Source organism: Ostrinia nubilalis, chromosome 30, assembly GCF_963855985.1.
Source record: "Ostrinia nubilalis chromosome 30, ilOstNubi1.1, whole genome shotgun sequence".
In the NCBI taxonomy this organism is placed as follows: Eukaryota; Metazoa; Arthropoda; class Insecta; order Lepidoptera; family Crambidae; genus Ostrinia; species Ostrinia nubilalis.
This window is the reverse complement of record NC_087117.1, coordinates 4,295,978-4,315,089: the sequence shown is the minus strand read 5'-3', so window position 1 is coordinate 4,315,089 and position 19,112 is coordinate 4,295,978. Positions and strand designations below refer to the sequence as shown.

The following is a 19,112-nucleotide window of genomic DNA, read 5'->3' as shown; positions in this document are numbered from 1 at the left end:
CCCACGGTCATGCAGGACATCCTCGAGGATTCGGAGCTGGACGTCCGAAGCTCCCTCACTGATGAGGGCTTTCAGGAGATGAGTTCGGGGTCCAGCATCAAGACTGTGCACACTGAAGTGTTTGAAAGGTATGCTATAAATACATAATAAATAAATATCCTTGGACATTTTACACTGCGCCTCTAGTCCCAAACTAAGCAAAGCTTGTACTATGTGGATGATATTTTGATTGGAAGACTTCAGATGGTGGGACATCATCATGAGCGTATAGCAGTCTACTGTTGGATATAAAGGCCTTCCCCAACACGTGGCATTTTGTTAACTCCGTCTTCCACTTAAACGGGACTAATACCACCTTTTACCAGCTATGTAGATGATATTTTGATTGAAAGACTTTTCCCTTGGACATCATCATCAGAGCAGTTCCCTGTTGGACGTAGTCTCCTCCAATACGTGCCATTTTACCTTGTTTTTTTTTGCCATTGCATAAGTGAGACTAATCCCACCTCTTTCCCACCATTGCAACTCTTTTATAGCCAGGATCTACAAATCGGCAAACAGTAAAAGTCTTCGGCCTGTTTTCTGACTACGCTTGCCAAGTCTTGGTCCTCTACTCATGGACTAGTTGACCCCAGCAGCGGTTTTCATTTGGACAGATTGGACCAACCCACTGCCACTTCAGCTTGCTAATCTAGTCTGCTATATCGATGATTTGGTTCCACTGATGCTACTCCTGTGTAGCCAGAATCTCCTGCTTGAAAAGCCCCATTATTTTATCATAGGAATTAGAGGTTAACGTCAAAGAAATCAAGAAAATAAACTTGTTTTGATCGTTCATTTTTTTTTCTTAAATGTGTCACATAAGTTATGCCGTTAGTTTAGTAACAATTTTAACATTCTTACTTTTTGTTTATTTTCAGACCACTTTTCATAGACTTCACAAAAGCAAAAGAGAACAAACGAAAAAGGAAAATATTCCAAAGACTGAAACAACGCGCTAAAGACATTCTTAGCATGGTAACACTGCACGAAATGTCATACTCCCTCTTCGAAATGAAACCCATTCCGTACGATTTGTACATGGCAACATTTGGACGGTCTAACTACGTGCAGACAGCAGTTCAAACGTTCGAAGATGGTATCACTGAAGAGGTGCAAACTGAAGAGATTTTAATAGAAGAAAAATGGACGCAACATCCTGTTGAATTTTCGAAACACGATATTTATTTGAAAACAAGTAATAAAACTAGAAAATACAGTCATAGTACTGAAGATTATTTATCTAAGTTTACAATTTTGATAAATAATCCAATAGATGTTGATATTAACAATGCGATTAATTTGGATGAAAATTACATAACGAATCCGCTAAGAATGTATTTCGAACAAAAAGATGGCGCCGGTTCCGCGGAAATGTTGCCATACGAAAGTTACAAAAATAAACTTAAAAACAAAGAATTTAACAGTGGAAAATTAAGTAAATTTCTCAAGAAAGTGGAAAGTAGGATAAGTAATATTTTAAGCCAAAATACTGGTAATTCAAACAGCACTGAGTTAGTTAAGACTACAAAATATCCGTTCAGCGAAGGTTACATTTCTTTGTCTACAAAAAACATTACCGAAGAGAAAAATTCCTTTTTGAAGATGATGAAGGTTACAGACGTAATATTTTCGGACTCCAAAAGCAATTTATTACTGACTGTACATAGCAAATGTCCCAATATACTTGAGCAGAAATGTGTGGTGTGTTTATGGGATATAAGCATACTGAAGAGCGATCCGGTGAAAGTACTCGTGGCCATAGACAATATTAGTGTAGGCAGATTTAAAGGGAATACGGATGGTATATTTGTCGCTGCTTTGGAAGATGGGTAAGTTTCTTGCGAATAGAAGTCTTTGGTTTCCGAAAAAACATTTAAAAGAAGTTCAGAATCACCAATGATATTCTTTGTTTCAAATTATATTTTTGGACATTTTACTATAGGTCTGGGGCTTAACTCAATCGGGCACTGAGGTATGGGAGCGGCACGGGATTTTGTAACGTTAGCGAGACTTCAGATTTGTATGCCCTGTCACGTCATAATTATTATGTCAATGTAACCGACCGCTGAGAGAATGCACTCCAGACTGCTCGATACGACCAATATCAATAATCTTGACTGGAGGAGGGGGAGCGCGTCTCAAATAAGTTTGGGAACCAATGCCTTAGACACTCACTGAGTTGACCTGAAGAAAGATTTTGTTAAGAATTCGAAAATGTACTGGTTTCAATATAATTTAATTTTTAGCTCAATACACCTTTGGGATCTATCAGAAAAACCAATGTGGTGCCCCGATGTTGCCAACGCCAAAAAATCTACCAATTTGGTAGAAATTGAGAGGAAAGAAATGACACAGACCGAGTTGGACAGGGAGTGGAATCTCCAAAACAGTCATGTCGGTTATGATTCAGTAAGTATTTTCACTAGTTTAAAACTCTCGTTTCAGCCAAATGACGTCCACTGCTGGACAAAGGCCTCCCCCAAGGATTTCTACAACGACCGGTCCTGCGCTGCCCGCATCCAGGTACTTCCCGCGACCTTCACCCGATCGTCGGACCATCTAGTGGGGGGCCTGCCCATACTACGTCTTCCGGCCCGTGGTCGCCACTCGAGAACTTTTCTGCCCTAGCGGCCATTAGCTCTACGAATAAGCCTAGGCGCAGACCATCGATTTTTAGTTGGCCAACAGTTAGGTCTGGCTGTTAATCAGTACAGAGATGTATGAAAGTACTTACACCGATTTGGTATCGGCCGACTTTTCTGTACCAGGGGCCATCAGCTCTACGATTAAGGGTGGATTCGACCAAACAAGCGTAAATATTAATCTCAGAATAAATCGTCAGTTTTGACATAATATTTTCCATACTGAAATTGTCAATGTGCCAGTTATACCACGAGTTGTTCTCGGATAAAAGTTTGGTCGAATCGGGCCTAACGCGTAAAACATATTCGCAATGGATTATAGACTAAAACACCTTTAACATTGAGGTTAATTTCAAATTCACAGGTGATTCCTCAATATGCTCTCCAAGCTTGTGCGTTTACTAGCAGCGCGGATCACATACAAAAGGGTGACTCGGCTGACAGCGTGGTAGGGCTGGAGATTGACGGCAAGGGCGTCAGCCACGATGGAAGGAGGAAGGTCTTGGGACAGGTGAGATTTGAATAAATGTACAGTGGACCACAGTTCCAGCCACCCATTTACGTTTTTTCTCTCGTTCTCATCAAATGGCGATTCTTTGCGATAGAACGAGACGACATGACCTGAAATGGGTAGCTGGAAGTGCGGCCCATAGTACACTATGTAAGTAATAAATGTTACCTGAGGCGATGAGGCGATTAACGAAGAAAATATTATGCGTATAACCAACCAGTCAGGCCAGGGGAGTGTAGGCCAAATTCTCCCATAAAGGACGTCGACTGCTGAACATACTAGGGCTCCCCCAATGCTTTCCATGTTGCCCAGTTGGTACCTTTTTTAGGTCATTCTCCTGTTTGCCTCTGGTAAATGGTCCAATATTTATTTATTATTCATCTACCAATAGAATGATGTAGAAATCTTTGAGGGAGGCCTATGTTCAGCAGTGGACGTCATGTCGCTGAAATGGATGATGTGATGAAATGGAAGATTGTGGAAAGTGCCCACGCTGGCCAGATGATTTGGAGAGGCTGTTTTGTTTAAAAGTAATAATTCGTTTTTACATCTTCTATATCTTCTATTATTTTATAAATAAAAATGAATTGATTTTCGTTAGTCTGATTAAAACTCGAGAACGGCTGAGCCGATTGAGCTGATTTTGGTTTTAAAATGTTTGTCGTTGTCCAGGGTAGGTCTAAACGGTGAGCAAATACGCGTGCGATATTGTTTTTCTGTGACAGACAAAATTCCACGCGGGCGAAGCCGCGGGCGTAAAGCTAGTTAGGTAATAATATTATTAAATTTTTGCGCAGGTCTGCTCACTTCAACGCATAGGCATCCTTACAATTTGGTTCATAATCCAAGAGAAAATTAGAACCTCCACAGACATGGGCAAAGCGTTCTGGTCGAAAATCAGACTAGAAATGAACCAAAACGTCTTACTGATGGACCACATTGACATGCCACGGCCAAATTCTCCTGAGAATACATTCGTGCCATCGTTCAATCTGAACGCGGCGAAACGGCGAACGTCAGTCAGGAGGAAAGAAAAAAAGCAGATTTCCCGCCAAAAGTCAGCTGTCAAAAGTGACAGGCCGGCCAGTGCTGCCAGTGAAAAAATTTTTCTACCACAAAGCAACTGGGAGACGGGGATCGTGTGTAGCGACTTGAAAATAATGAGAGTGCAGGAGAGAGATCATTATTTGGTGGCCAAAAATCGAGGGGAGGTTTTGTGCTGCACCAAGACGGCTGGAGTCTTCAAGGTCAACAGGTTCAGTGTTGCTAGTAAGTATTGTGGTATTTTCAAGTTACGTTGACTTTTCTACTATTTTTTACGCCGCACGGTTGTGTTAAATAGATTGTGATACCCATAGAGGCCAAAAAGTTAGGTACTAACACGTCTTTGTTACAATTATTGAATAAGGCTGGGTTGCATCTTACTTTGACTGCAACAAACGTCAAAAATCTGTCAAACTCCATACAAGATCCACCGGTTATCGTTATAGTTACGGTCAAAGTTTGGTGGTGCAACTCAGCCTTAAAGTTGTGTTGTCAACTTTTTGGCCACTTTGGAACACCCAAAGTTTGGAACTATTTGACGCGGACAAACTTGGCCTTTATTGGTTGGGTTTTTATTGGCGGTCGAGCTGTAGATCCTGGCTACACAGGAGTTGCAGCGGTGGGACCAAGAGGCGGGAATAGACCAGTTTCCTTTAGTGTTGCCAGTCTAAAAAAATGTGTTTTTGCTTCACACAGCTGACACGTCATCAGTGACCTGCCTGGATGTCTCGGCTCACTCTCTGCCGTACTTCCTAGCGGCCACTGACTCTGGAACTGTCAACCTGTGCTCCATACTGGAGTCCAGGGTTCTACTTACGCTGGACTGTCGGTAAGTGTAATTAAATATTCTGATATGTTCTCAGCACCAGCTGATATGTTGTCCTGAACCTGTACCACCACGCTAGGTGCCCTGAAATAGGACAATTTCCACTCTTCCCAAGAGACAAATATACGATCATTAAGCCTACCCACACCGCCTGGCTAGCGTGGGGAGTATAGGCACAGAATAATAATAAGTACTACGTAGGTACAAAAGTTTTACTTCGCGAAGGTATTTAAAAAAATGTATGCTCAATGTCATTAACAATATGGTGTACCTAATTTAGCTTGTCTCAAGAGTCAAGCACCATATTGTTGACAAACGTCAGTGATCGGTACTGCGCCGAAGCTATAGGGCTAACTTCGGTAAAATGATGTGACGTGAGGTGCCAAACTGCAGAAAATTATCATGAATAATATTAACCACTTATTTACCTTTCAATGTCTTCAGGCAACTTAAAAAAGTACATTCTGTGTTTTTATTACTATTTAGGCAGTTAAATACTGCACAGTATTTAGTACACCATTTTCTTTATTTTTTTCCATCATACACAAGAATACGCGTGCGTGAGTCAATGCTCGCTCGTATGTGAGGCATTGTCCAATAGTAATCCTGTAGGTGGCCATCATGCGTCTTTTGTTTTCGATGTAAACTCGCGGAGATGAACAGGCCTGGTATAGGACAAATCATCCATTTGTCTCAGTAAATTCGGGAAGATCAATAAGCTTCTGTAGTGGAGTCTGATGATGATGAATAAATTATCAGTATTAAGAGACCAATATCGAAATCTCAAAGAAAAACTGAAGAAAATTGACTTTTTATAAATAATCTACTTTCCCTTTTCCCTGCGTTAACTCGAAGAAATCGATCCTCAGCGATAAAATTGCTTAATTAAAGAGTATCTCTATCCTTTCCCACAGGAATGGTCCCCCATCAGCCGAATGCGAGAAGTACCACACGGACCACAAGGGCCGGTTCCTGGGCAGCGCCTCCGTGAGGCCGGAGAACCCTTCGATGAGCCTCAGGCCCTCCGCTGGGGTGAGTGTCGATGAGGGTTACCTTAATTGCCCCGTTATTTAGGTTCCTCAAGCACTTGATTGACCTAATACAGGGTGTCTCAAACTTTCGGCTCCACGAACCCCTGTTAAAGTTGTCAGGTGACAGCGAACCCCATAACTAGCTCATTAAAAACACCCCCTCCCCCCAAAAAATAAAATAAAAGTGACTATAAAAAAAGGTTTTAATTTCTATGATTGCCAAGGAAATATCTTTTTAGTATTAATGTGAAGAAGCAAGCGCTGTTTCTTGTCGCAAATAGAGTCAATTTTAGGAGTAAATAGCTGACCCGGCGAACTTTGTTCCGCCTTAATGGCAATAAATAAGCAGACTTTTTTTTTTCATACGGGTAAAAAAGTATCCTATGTCCTTCTCCTGGCTCTAAACTACCTCCCTGACAATTTTCAGCTAAATCGGTTCAGCCGTTCTTGAGTTATAAGTGGAGTAACTAACACGACTTTCTTTTATATATATAGATTTTGGACAACTTTTTATAGGTTGTTTAGCTCTAAGACACTACAATTTAACATTCAATGTACTACACGATGCAATGAATAAATGAATTATGATTTAATTAAGGAATAATGTTAAGTCTGGCACCGTTACGTAAATTTTGTAGCGAACCCCCTACCGCCAAATGGCACTTTGAGAAACCCTGATCTACTTAATGGATAGGATTTTTGGGGACGAGAGGGAATAAAGGTAAAGGGAAGCACAAAAAATCCTAACGGGTCGGCGTGCACTACAAGTGCTAGGAGTCTCAAATTGGGGGGTAAAAAATCATGGGGGTTCCTTTTGGAACGTAGGCTCATTATGAAGGGATTTTACGAAGCTACACCCCTAAGGGGGTAAAACGTGATCCACGCGTACGAAGTCGCGGGCTGCCGCTAGTAGATTATAAAGCTCTTTTATAGCTTTAAATAAAACATAAAGAAGTAACAGAATGAGATGGAATTTGATATTTCCATCCAGATTGCTGTGAAGTCAGTGAGCTGGTCCCGTGTGAATCCGTGCTGCATGTTCGCTGCGCTGCGCTGCGGCGCGCTGCTGGCGTGGGAGCTCACGCGCAGCGACATCCGAGCTGAAGTCGCGGTCGATGGCGCTGCTGGTGCCATGGCGGGAGGACACGGGGCTCTGGTAAGATAAAAGTCATTTATTTGTAGATTTTCAGGTACTACCAGCCAGGTAAACTGTTTTAATCACGCACGGAGCGAAATTTCAGCCAAAGGACATCCACAGCTGTATAAAGGCCTCCTTTTATAACACTGCTTCGGGACTATAAGTGGCCCAACCAGTGCTGGGAAGAAGCGCAAGAAACTCAGGGTTGTATGTGAGATTTTTTCCAGTGTCTACCAAAGTCACTTCCCTCAACCTCCACTAGAAAGTCTTTAAGTAACCCTGACACTGCTTAGAGTCAGTGCTGAGAAGAAGTAGCACAAGAAATACAAGCAAGGTTTTTTGTGGGAATTTTTCGAGAGAGTATGAAAGCTCTTTCTATTGTAACTTCAGCATCAGGGCGCAACATTTAGACAGTTAGCGATCATCTGGCCCACTTTAGTCACACTGGACTACCCAATATCCATGTCGTAGTGTGTTCTCCCCACTCTGTCCCGGGTTATTCCAACCCGGTTAGATGGCGACTATCCCAGGACTCCAACGATCTTCTGGCCTAGTACTGCGACTCTGGTCCCGTGTGAACTTCCTAAGTATAGATCCTGCGTTGCCCGCATCTATAGTCCGGTCTCCGAGCACGTAGAATTTCGTCCAATGACCCCAAGCTACCCATCCTTATCGCTCGCGCGTAATAATATTGCTGTCGCGACTGTGTGACGGGCGACAGCAGTGAGTGTGCGAACGCGACAGGTAGCTTGGGGTCATTGCACGAAATTGTACGTGCTAGGCAACCAGACTTTAGTTACTTCCTTCAACCTTCACTATCTAGAATGTCATTTTTTTTGCAAATAGGCTTTTATTACCACTGTTTCGGGACAAAAACTAGGGTAAGAAGGAGGAGAAGCAGCGTAAGAAACCCAGGCAGGGTTTTTTGTGAGAGTTTTTCGAGCAAATATCTACCAATGTTGTTTCACCACCGGGACAAAATATGTCTGCTAGTTTAGACTCTTTGGGATTATCCGGCCCGGTTCAATGGCAACTCTTTCCCGGGGTATTATGACCCGGTTAGATGGCGACTCTATCCCAGGACTCCAAGGGTCTTCTGGCCTAGTACAGCGACTCTGGTCCCGTGTGAACCCGTGCTGCATGTCCGCTGCGCTGCGCTGCGGCGCGCTGCTGGCGTGGGAGCTCACGCGCAGCGACATCCGAGCTGAAGTCGCGGTAGATGCCGCTGCTAGTGCCATGGCGGGAGGACATGGAGCCCTGGTAAGATTAAAGTCACTTGATGGTTTCAAAGAAAAGACGTCCACTGCTGGACAAAAGCCTTCCCCGAGAATCTTCACGACGGATACTGGCGGTAGATGGTGCTCCTAGTATCATGGCGGGAGGACACGGTGCTCTGGTAAGATAAAAGTCACCTGATTTCAATGAAAAAGACGTCCACTGCTGGACCAAATCAATCACCAAGTATCTCCACGACGGATGCTGGCGGTAGATGACGCTGCTAGTGCCATGGCGGGAGGACACGGGGCTTTGGTGAGTCATATACCTACATAATAAGTGTGTCGTTTCAGCCAAAGGACATCCACAGCTGGATAAAGGCCTCCTTTTATAACACTGCTTCGGGACTATAAGTGGACTAACCAGTGCTGGGAAGAAGCGCAAGAAACTCAGGGTTGTATGTGATATTTTTTCCAGTAAGTATCTACCAAAGACGCTTCCCTTAACCTCCTCCTGCCACTGCTTAGGGTCAGTGCTGAGAAGAAGCGGCGCAAGATTCTTTAGTAAGGTTTTTTGTGAACATTTTTCGAGCGAGTCTCTATCAAAGCTCTTTCTATTGTAACTTCACCATCACAAGATCTGGTAGTGTAGACAGTTCTCGCCCAGTGCGATGGCGACCACTCTAAAAGTCATAAAAGTTATCTATCTTGCAAATTGGCGTTTAAAAAACCCCTTTTCACGTCCCTGTATTACTTAACTATCTGATCCCGTGTGAACCCGTGCTGCATGTCCGCTGCGCTGCGCTGCGGCGCGCTGCTGGCGTGGGAGCTCACGCGCAGCGACATCCGAGCTGAAGTCGCGGTCGATGGCGCTGCTAGTGCTATGGCGGGAGGACATGGAGCCCTGGTAAGATAAAAGTAACTTGGTGGTTTCAAAGAAAAGACGTCCATTGCTGGACCAAATCAATCACCAAGTATCTCCACGACGGATACTGGCGGTAGATGGTGCTCCTAGTATCATGGCGGGAGGACACGGGGCTCTGGTGAGATGAAAGTCACTTGATTACAAAGAAAAGACGTCCACTGCTGGACAAATGCCTTCCCTAAAAAAATCCACGACGGATACTGGCGGTAGATGGTGCTCCTAGTATCATGGCGGGAGGAGACGGTGCTCTGGTAAGATAAAAGTCACCTCATGTCAATGAAAAAGACGTTCACTGCTGGACAAAAGCCTTCCCCGCGAATCTTCACGACGGATACTGGCGGTAGATGGCGCTGCTAGTGCCATGGCGGGAGGACACGGTGCTCTGGTGAGTCAAATACATAAGTGTGTCGTTTCAGCCAAAGAACATCCACTGCTGGAAACAGGCATCCCTTAAATATCTCCTTATGGATAGTTCCTGCGCTACTTTCATCTAGTTGCTTTCTTCAACCTTCATTAGAAAGTATTATTTTCTGCAATAGAGCTGAGCTGGAGGTAGATGGCGCTGCTAGCGCTATAGCTACAGGACACGGGGCTCTGGTGAGAAGAAAGTCCTTCTTTTCTGGCTTTTAGGAAGCGCTTTCTCCTACTTCGGGATAATAATAAGCGCTGATAAGAAGCAGCGCAAAAAACTCACGGTATTTCGGAGTATGTACACTTTACAGGGCTCTGGTAAGTCAATAGCCATAAAATCTTACTGTTTAGTTTTAAACTATAGGCCGCCCACTGCTGGACAAAGGCCTTTCCCAAGGATCTTTAGGATCACTAGAAACGATTGCTGCATTGCATTGGTACAGATTCTCTCTGCTAGTTTTTACGGGTAGAAGTATTCTGAAAGGCTCAGTCTTAGACAATGCCCACTCTGGACACCAACTGTGGGCAACCCGTGCTGCATGTGCGCTGCGCTGCGCTGCGGCGCGCTAGCGACATCCGGGCCAAGGTCGCGGTAGCTAGTGCCATGGCGGGAGGACACGGGGCTCTGGTGAGATGAAAGTCACTTGATTACAAAGAAAAGACGTCCACTGCTGGACAAATGCCTTCCCTAAAAAAATCCACGACGGATACTGGCGGTAGATGGTGCTCCTAGTATCATGGCGGGAGGAGACGGTGCTCTGGTAAGATAAAAGTCACCTCATGTCAATGAAAAAGACGTTCACTGCTGGACAAAAGCCTTCCCCGCGAATCTTCACGACGGATACTGGCGGTAGATGGCGCTGCTAGTGCCATGGCGGGAGGACACGGTGCTCTGGTGAGTCAAATACATAAGTGTGTCGTTTCAGCCAAAGAACATCCACTGCTGGAAACAGGCATCCCTTAAATATCTCCTTATGGATAGTTCCTGCGCTACTTTCATCTAGTTGCTTTCTTCAACCTTCATTAGAAAGTATTATTTTCTGCAATAGAGCTGAGCTGGAGGTAGATGGCGCTGCTAGCGCTATAGCTACAGGACACGGGGCTCTGGTGAGAAGAAAGTCCTTCTTTTCTGGCTTTTAGGAAGCGCTTTCCCCTACTTCGGGATAATAAGCGCTGATAAGAAGCAGCGCAAAAAACTCACGGTATTTTGGAGTATGTACACTTTACAGGGCTCTGGTAACTCAATAGCTATAAAATCTTACCGTGTCGTTTTAAACTAAAGGACGCCCACTGCTGGACAAAGGCCTTCCCCAAGGATCTTTAGGATCACTAGAAACCATTGCTGCATTGCATTGGTACAGATTCTCTCTGCTAGTTTTTACGGGTAGAAGTATTCTGAAAGGCTCAGTCTTAGACAATGCCCACTCTGGACACCAACTGTGGGCAACCCGTGCTGCATGTGCGCTGCGCTGCGCTGCGGCGCGCTAGCGACATCCGGGCCAAGGTCGCGGTAGCTAGTGCCATGGCGGGAGGACACGGGGCTCTGGTAAGATGAAAGTCGTTCTTTTCTAACTTTTAGGAAGCGCTTTACCACTGCTTCAATACAATAAGTAGAATGGAAAGCAGCACAATGGTTGGAAGAGACGAGATTGTGGTAACAAAAAGTAACTTAGTGGTTTCAATGAAAGTACGTTCTCTGCTGGACATAGGCCTCCACCAAGGATCTTCCTAAGTATAGAGCTAATTTCATCTAGTTGCTTCCTTTGACCTTCACTAGAAAAGTCACTTATTTTCTTTAACTAGGGTAAGAAGAAAGAGAAACAGCGTAAAGAACTCGGCAGAGCTTTTTGTGGAAATTTTTCGAGTGAGTAAATCTACCAAAGCTGGTTTTCTGTTTCGCTGCTAGCTCTATAGTTGGAGGACATGGTGCTCCCACAAAGATCTCCACAACGAACGGTCTTCGTGACTCGCATCTAGCTGCCTCCCGCGACCTTCACTAGAAAGTATTATTCTCTGCAATAGAGCTGAGGCCGGGAGACATGGGGCTCTGGTAAATAAAAAGTAATTATTTTCAGAGTTTTAGGAAGCGCTTTTTGGAGTTTTTCGGGAGAGTATCTTTGCTGCTCCTACTAGTCAATAACCATAGCGTGTAGTTTTAAACTAAAGGACGTCCACTGCTAGACAAAGGCCTCCTGTAAGGATCTCCATAACAACTGGTCCTGCGCTGTCCACATCAAGATGCTTTCTTCAACCTTCACTACCTAGAATGTCATATATTTTCTGCAAAATGTGGACCCATCAGTTTGTGCATCAGTGCTGAGAAGACGAAGCTTATGATGGGGATTTTTGTGGGAGTTTTTCGGGTGGTGCCTACCAAAGTCACTTCAACCTCAACCAGCGCAAGAAATTCGGGGTTTTTTTTGGAGTTTTTCGGGAAAACCATCACGATGGGCCTATTTAATGGCTAAGAAAAAATGCTAAGTTTTATTTGTTTATGGCACAAAAATCCAACCTTTTTATTAGTTAAAATTAAAACTTAATGATTATAATATTAGTGTTAGGTAGGTACAGCCTACTTTAATTATTAAAAGAGACCGACTCAGCTTGTACCAGTGACCAAGATGAGATAATAATGAATAATGTTAGTATATTATTTGTTGGGTATTATTTATTGTTTGGGTATTCAATGTTGTCCATTTACTCGTATCATGTTGACCGTGCGAGTTCTCAAGGTCAACTTGATAATGACCAGTCATCGTGGCCAAGCAAATAATTGTGCGTTGTCATGTCGAGTCGTCGAAAATTATTTTGTTATACCTAGGTAGGTAATTTATCATCTAAATAATTATTAATCTATAAATAACCCGGTCGAGAACTGCGCACCTGACAGCAATGACGTCACATGTCATCGACGCTCTGAGGGCTGAGTGTGATTTTACATCAAACGTCGTCACGCGTAAAAAATTACATTAAATGTATCCTTTTGTACCCTTTGCACCACCGGCCTGCACCACTGGTGGTGCAAAGGGTATTTTTATATCCCTCTTGCACCACTAAAAAATAGTGCTGTGCTACCATCGACTGTAAAACTAGTAGTAGACTGTAAAATACTTAATAATTTAATTGTTATATATAAATCAAAACCTACCTAACAGTTTTAATTTGTATGTGTGTAAGTGCCTATAAACATTTCACTTCAGACCCACGATACCCCGAGCCTACATCCTACATACAACGAATAAAGTACCAGGGCAACATAACCATAAAGGAGCTATTTATGATACATGTTTATTTATCGGATCAACCAAGAAGAATTTGATATAGCTCCTTTATGATTATGTTGCCCTGGTTAGTCCAGTCAAATTAGACATGAACCCTGCAATAATTCGCATACAGCTAAAAATTGGTACGAATGTTCGGAGCACCATTATGAATTAACTGTGAAAAGTCCCAATCGATCCGACGTGTGCTAAAAAAAAAATTCAAGGTCAAACTTAAAAAATTCGGGTTTTTGAGATTTTCAGCTAAACGGTAAGTTTTATCACAAAAATGTGTATGAGAAGGTTTAAGACCATACAATTATCTATCAAAATTGTCTATGCACTTACTCCTAAGAGTCAGCGTTTCTGAGATTCGATGATCCGAAGAGTCAAAAAAGTGTTTTCTTCATAACGGTCTTACACATAAATCCAATGTGATATCGCCTCGTGCCACGACTCAGCATTGTATCATGATGTGTTGTCGACGTCGAATATAAAATGATTAACCTCAATGTCATTTGTCATCTTTAATTATCGAAAAATGGGTGCAACTTTGACGAAGGACTGCACCGTGAGTTTCTAAGATACGAAGTTTTCGTGTCTATTATGTTTAAGAGCTCTTATATGCACACGTCACTACTCTACTTGTAACTCTATGATCACTCTTTTAGCCCGGTCAAGTCAGAAAATCCAGGTTATAATAATTCGCATAGAGCTGAAAATTTGTGTGATTGTTGAGAACACCATCCTTAATGAAATGTCAAAAGTCCCCAGCGATCCGTCATTTGAAAAAAAAAATTACGAAGTCCAAGTTTTTTGCATTTTTCCGCCAAACAGTAAACTTATCTAAAGAAATGATAAGAAATAGTAGTAGATCATAAAATAATCTATTAAAATTGTCTTCGCCCCTTTTTCCTAAGAGTCACCGTTTATGTGGTAACGATGCAAAAAGATGGAGAATTCGCATTCTGTTAACTACTCCAAAAGTCCACAACTTCAACTCTATTAAAATAGTTTTGAATTGAACAGGATAACAAATACATCTTAAAAAAGGCCTACTGGGAAAACCTGGTAAATAAAATACGCCAATAACCCTCATAGGTGTTGTGGAAACATGTGCATATAACGAGAACATCAAAACTAACTTTTTGAATCGTTCTATCTCATAATCGGTGACTCTTAGGAAAAAGGGGTAAAGACAATTTTAATAGAAAATTTTATGATCTACTATTATTTTTTATCTATTTTTATGATAAATTTACTACTTGGCCAAAAAATGCAAAAACCTTGGGACCTCGAAAACTTTTTTTTTAAATGACGGATCGGCGGGGACTTTTGGCATTTCATTTAGGATGGTGTTCTTAACATTCACACAAATTATCAGCTGTATGTGAATTATTATAACCTGGACTGTCTAACTTGGTCGGGCTAAAAGAGTGACCATAGAGTTACAAGTAGAGTAGTGACGTGTGCATATAAGAGCTCTTAAACATAATAGACACGAAAACTTCGTATCTTAGAAACTCACGGTGCAGTCCTTCGTCAAAGTTGCACCCATTTTTCGAGAATTAAAGATGACAGACGACATTGAGGTTGATCATTTTATATTCGACGTCGACAACACATCATGATACAATGCTGAGTCGAGGCACGAGGCGATATCACATTGGATTTATGTGTAAGACCGTTATGAAGAAAACACTTTTTTGACTCTTCGGATCATCGAATCTCAGAAACGCTGACTCTTAGGAGAAAGTGTATAGACAATTTTGATAGATGATTGTATGGTCTTTAACCTTGTCATACATATTTTTGTGATAAAACTTACCGTTTGGCTGAAAATCTCAAAAACCCGTATTTTTTAAGTTTGACCTTGAATTTTTTTTTTAGCACACGTCGGATCGATGGGGACTTTTCACAGTTAATTCATAACGGTGCTACGAACATTCGTACCAATTTTCAGCTGTATGCGAATTATTGCAGGGTTCATGTCTAATTTGACTGGACTAGGTACTTTAGGAATTATTCGTTGTATGTAGATATGAATGGTTGTTATTAATTTTTATGTTATGTTGTTAAATCTGTCCAGTAGTTTCGGAGCCTATTCAGTACAAACAAACAAACAATCAAATCTTTCCTCTTTATAATATTAATATTATATGATTATAGATAATCGTTTTACAGTTAATGATAGGACGGCACTATTGGTGGTGCAAAAGGGATTAAAAAATACCCTTTGCACCACCAGTGGTGCAGGCCGGTGGTGCAAAGGGTACAAAAGGAAATGTATGACGGATTGTACAGCGCCCCTAGCGGAAACTTTCGAGAACTAAAATGTTTGTAAATTTTTTTAACGCGCTTACTAGAGGACGTTTGATGTAAACTCACACTTCAGCCCTCTGGACAGGGCGAACGAGGGGAGGTGTGCGGTAAATGGGAGGGAGAGTTGCATTCCAGCGAGTTTTTTTTATTATCTGTCTTAGTATCTGTACCCTCACGGTCCACCCACAAGGTGGACCGACGACCTCATAAAGGTAGCAGGAAGGCGCTGGATGCAGGCCGCTACCAACCGGGCGATGTGGCAATCATTGGGGGAGGCCTATGTTCAGCAGTGGACGTCCTGTGGCTGAAATGATGATGTCATCAATAAATAAATAACTGTCATCGTGAGTAGGTATTAAGGTAAAATATTGTACTTATTAATGGTGACATTGCAAGTTTTTTACGATAGTCAGAATGATGAAATACAAAGAAACGATAGCGATCGCCTAAACTTTTGTTTGAATAGTACCTATAGACTACGTATCTAATGTCTGTTACTATACAAATGCTTACTCTGGGTTGCATCATCTTACTTTAGCTAACTATGACAAACGTAAAATTACGGTTAAAGTTATGATGCAACTCGCAAACCCTTGAAAAAGAGGCTGACAATAGTGACTGAGTTTTTTGATTTCTTGCGCTTCTTCTTCTCAGCACTGGCCCATTTATGGTCCCGAAGCAGTGGTAGGGTTAGTACTGGGACGTGTAAAAGTGCTTTTTAAAAGCCTACTTGCAAAAATAAAAGGACTTTATGAATTTTAAATCTAGTCTTACGTCCGTATTCACAAACGATGCTTGTTTAAGTGAAGCAGCAAATCGAACGCACAGCGTTGAATAGCTCTGTGATTGTATTGTGTGTTACCCTGTGCATCCACGCGCACTGTGAGACCTCATAGTAATGTTTGTGAATACGGGCGTTTGTTTAGGTCTAGGTGTTGCAGAAATATAGTTTTAATTATTATTATTTTTGTAAATAGATATTAATTTCTTTTTTACAGGCACTAGTGACACCAAGCGGCGAAGTGCAGGTACTGAAGCTGCGCGGCGAGCAACATTCGCGCGAACATTCGCAGCTGTTCGGCTCGTACGCGGCGCTTTTGTAGGAACAATAAAGTTTACTGATATTACATGGCTTTTTATTTCTTTATTGCCTTCATAATGAGTACCACACATTTTTAGATTAGGTGACATTATGGCTTGTTTTAGAGTCACGCTGACGCACGCTGACCGTCAGCGCTGACAGCCGAAATGTATGAAGCGTCGGCGCCGAGCGATCAGCGTCACTCAGGAACGTTCCCTTCAATGAGGGCTATCGTTTTAGCGCTCACAGTTAGCGCCACTGTAGAGTAAGGTGCTGTCACTTGCTAGTAGCGAAGACAGTGGCACCAACTGGTGAGCTCTAAAGTGGTAGGAGGACTATCGCATTTGCACTCATCAAGATGGCGCCACTGTAGAGTAAGGTCCTGTCAATCGCCAGGGGTGCCAACTGTTAAGTATAAAAACGATAGCCCTCATTACATACATATTGGTCTGTCAGCGCCGACGATCAGCGAGCGGTCAGCGCGATTCTAATACCAGCCTATAATAACAACCTGGTTGAGTTAACTGCGCACTTGGCAGCCGTGACGTCACATCGCTGCTCTGGTACGGACGGGGCGAACGCGGGGAGGTGTGCGGATGAGTGCGAGGGAGAGTCGCATTCCAGCGAGGTACGCAGTTACAGTTAGCTGGATCGGGTTGTATGTAACCAGCCTTATAGCGCAGTTACACTATGCGGGAAATTGATCGAGACACGCTCGTATTCACAAACGATGCTTGCTTGAGTGAAGCTGCAAATCTAACGCACAGCGTTGAAACAGCTGATTGAAACAATATTTTTGTCATTATAGTCCCATATATTTTTTTTGTAACACTGTGCCCCATCTTACCCTACCGCAGCAAAAATTTTATAGATGTTGTGATTTAGAGAGTCGAGAGTATAGCATATTAATTAGTCCATCGTGAGCAGAAATTTGTATGTTTATAACATTTAAAAAAATTGCTGCGGTAATGCACTCCGTTGAATACAGCTTTGTGATTGGTTCGTGTGTCATCCTGTGCGTCCACGCGTACTGTGAGACCTCATAGTAATGTTTGTGAATACGAGCGATAGTGTAAATACGCACTTTAGTTAGTTTCGCTGTGCGTCGCCCATACTTCGAAGTGCGTGCTCGCGCGTTTCGGTCAATTTCTCGCATAGTGTAACTGAGCCATTAGAGCGGATTACTAATGTTTGGCCAAAAAATGTTTCCCAAATTATCACATCGCAAACAACGTTTCGCAAATTTTCATTTGGCAAATTCTCATTTTGGCAAAACAACTTATTGCAAACTTTTAATTCGCAAATGTCGTTTTTGGCATATTATTGTTTCGCAAATTATTGTTTGGCAAAGTATGTTTTGCCAAATGTTTCATTTGGCAAAAATATTTCACGATAAACTATTTACAAAATAATTTGATTGGTGCATAGAATGGAATACAAATTAGCTTGTGGTTACTATTTTGTTTAGTGGGTAGTTAATATAAAATTTGTTCTAAATTAATTATCATATTTCATTATTTTTATCGAAATTTCCAAATGATTAACAATAGAGGTGATTATAGCGCTCGGCGGCCGCTACCGCGGCACGCTTCGCTCGCCTTCGCGCGTTAAGGGCACAATAAGGGTCACTGTTCTAACCTAACTTAACCTACTATTTTCTGCAATACCTACTTTCTGCAACCATACTATTTTCTGTCAATCTCTTTGTTTTGCATAAAATTCTTGTGAAAACCATGATCATCTGCCTTATGCTTTGATTTGTGGGTAACGGTGGGTAAGTATGTGAAGTGTCAATTTGACCAAACAAATTATTTGGGATATAATATTTGGCAAAATAAAACATTTGCTATATAAACATTTGCCAAGTAAAATTTGGCCAAATGATAATTTGACCAAATTAATTAGTTGCGAAAAGTATAGTTGCTAAAAGTTCATTTGGGAAATGAAACTTTGGCGATAAGTTGTTTGCGAAGTGAAATTTGGCGAAAAGTAATTTGGCCAAACGGAAGGATACCCATTAGAGCACTACAAGACAATGTAATACGACATGATACTTTTAATTAAATTAAGTAAGAATCTATTTATCAGTCAGTTAAACATTTATTATCATAACATTTACAAGGCTTGATAAGAGTAGGTACGTACATAAATCACAATTTATTAAATCGATACTCAATAAAAGCAACTGTCTGTTTGTTTATAGTAATTTCGTGTCGATAATACTGCACAAAGTTTGATGATTTTGAGGTAGATTTGAAATTAAATACATCCTACTAATACCTATTATAAATGCGTTTTAACATTGCAAACATTAAAAAAATGAAATAGCGGGATGAAACCGAACGCTGAAGGTACATTTATGGTAAAAAAATGTAGGTACCTACAACCGAATTGAGAACCTAATTTTATGAAGTCGGTGGAAAACTTAAGATTCATTTCACATGTAGGAGTGGTTTTTGGCAAAACAAGTTTACTATCCGTTCGCTTTAAGCTTGCCGCTGGCGATATATGCCGTCACTCGAAGGGAAGCGTCTATAACTATAACCATGGATAACAAACTATATTTAAAATATTTTTTATTTATCATTATTGATAAAAATTGAGTATTTGCGTAAAATAAGACACATTAATTGCGTTTAATCGCGGTTGGGACAGGGGATGCGCA

General features: G+C 41.9%; 1 protein-coding gene across 1 annotated transcript; it reads left to right on the top strand.

Moving 5' to 3' along the window:
* The first annotated feature begins 2,758 nt into the window (after nt 1–2,758).
* Nucleotides 2,759–16,469, top strand: LOC135085920 (uncharacterized). Its single transcript, XM_063980704.1, has 7 exons — nt 2,759–2,854; nt 3,049–3,195; nt 3,993–4,464; nt 4,936–5,068; nt 5,980–6,097; nt 7,088–7,252; nt 16,365–16,469. The coding sequence occupies exons 1-7, from the start codon at nt 2,759–2,761 to the stop codon at nt 16,467–16,469; spliced, it is 1,236 nt and encodes a 411-aa protein (XP_063836774.1).
* Nucleotides 16,470–19,112: the final 2,643 nt, after the last annotated feature.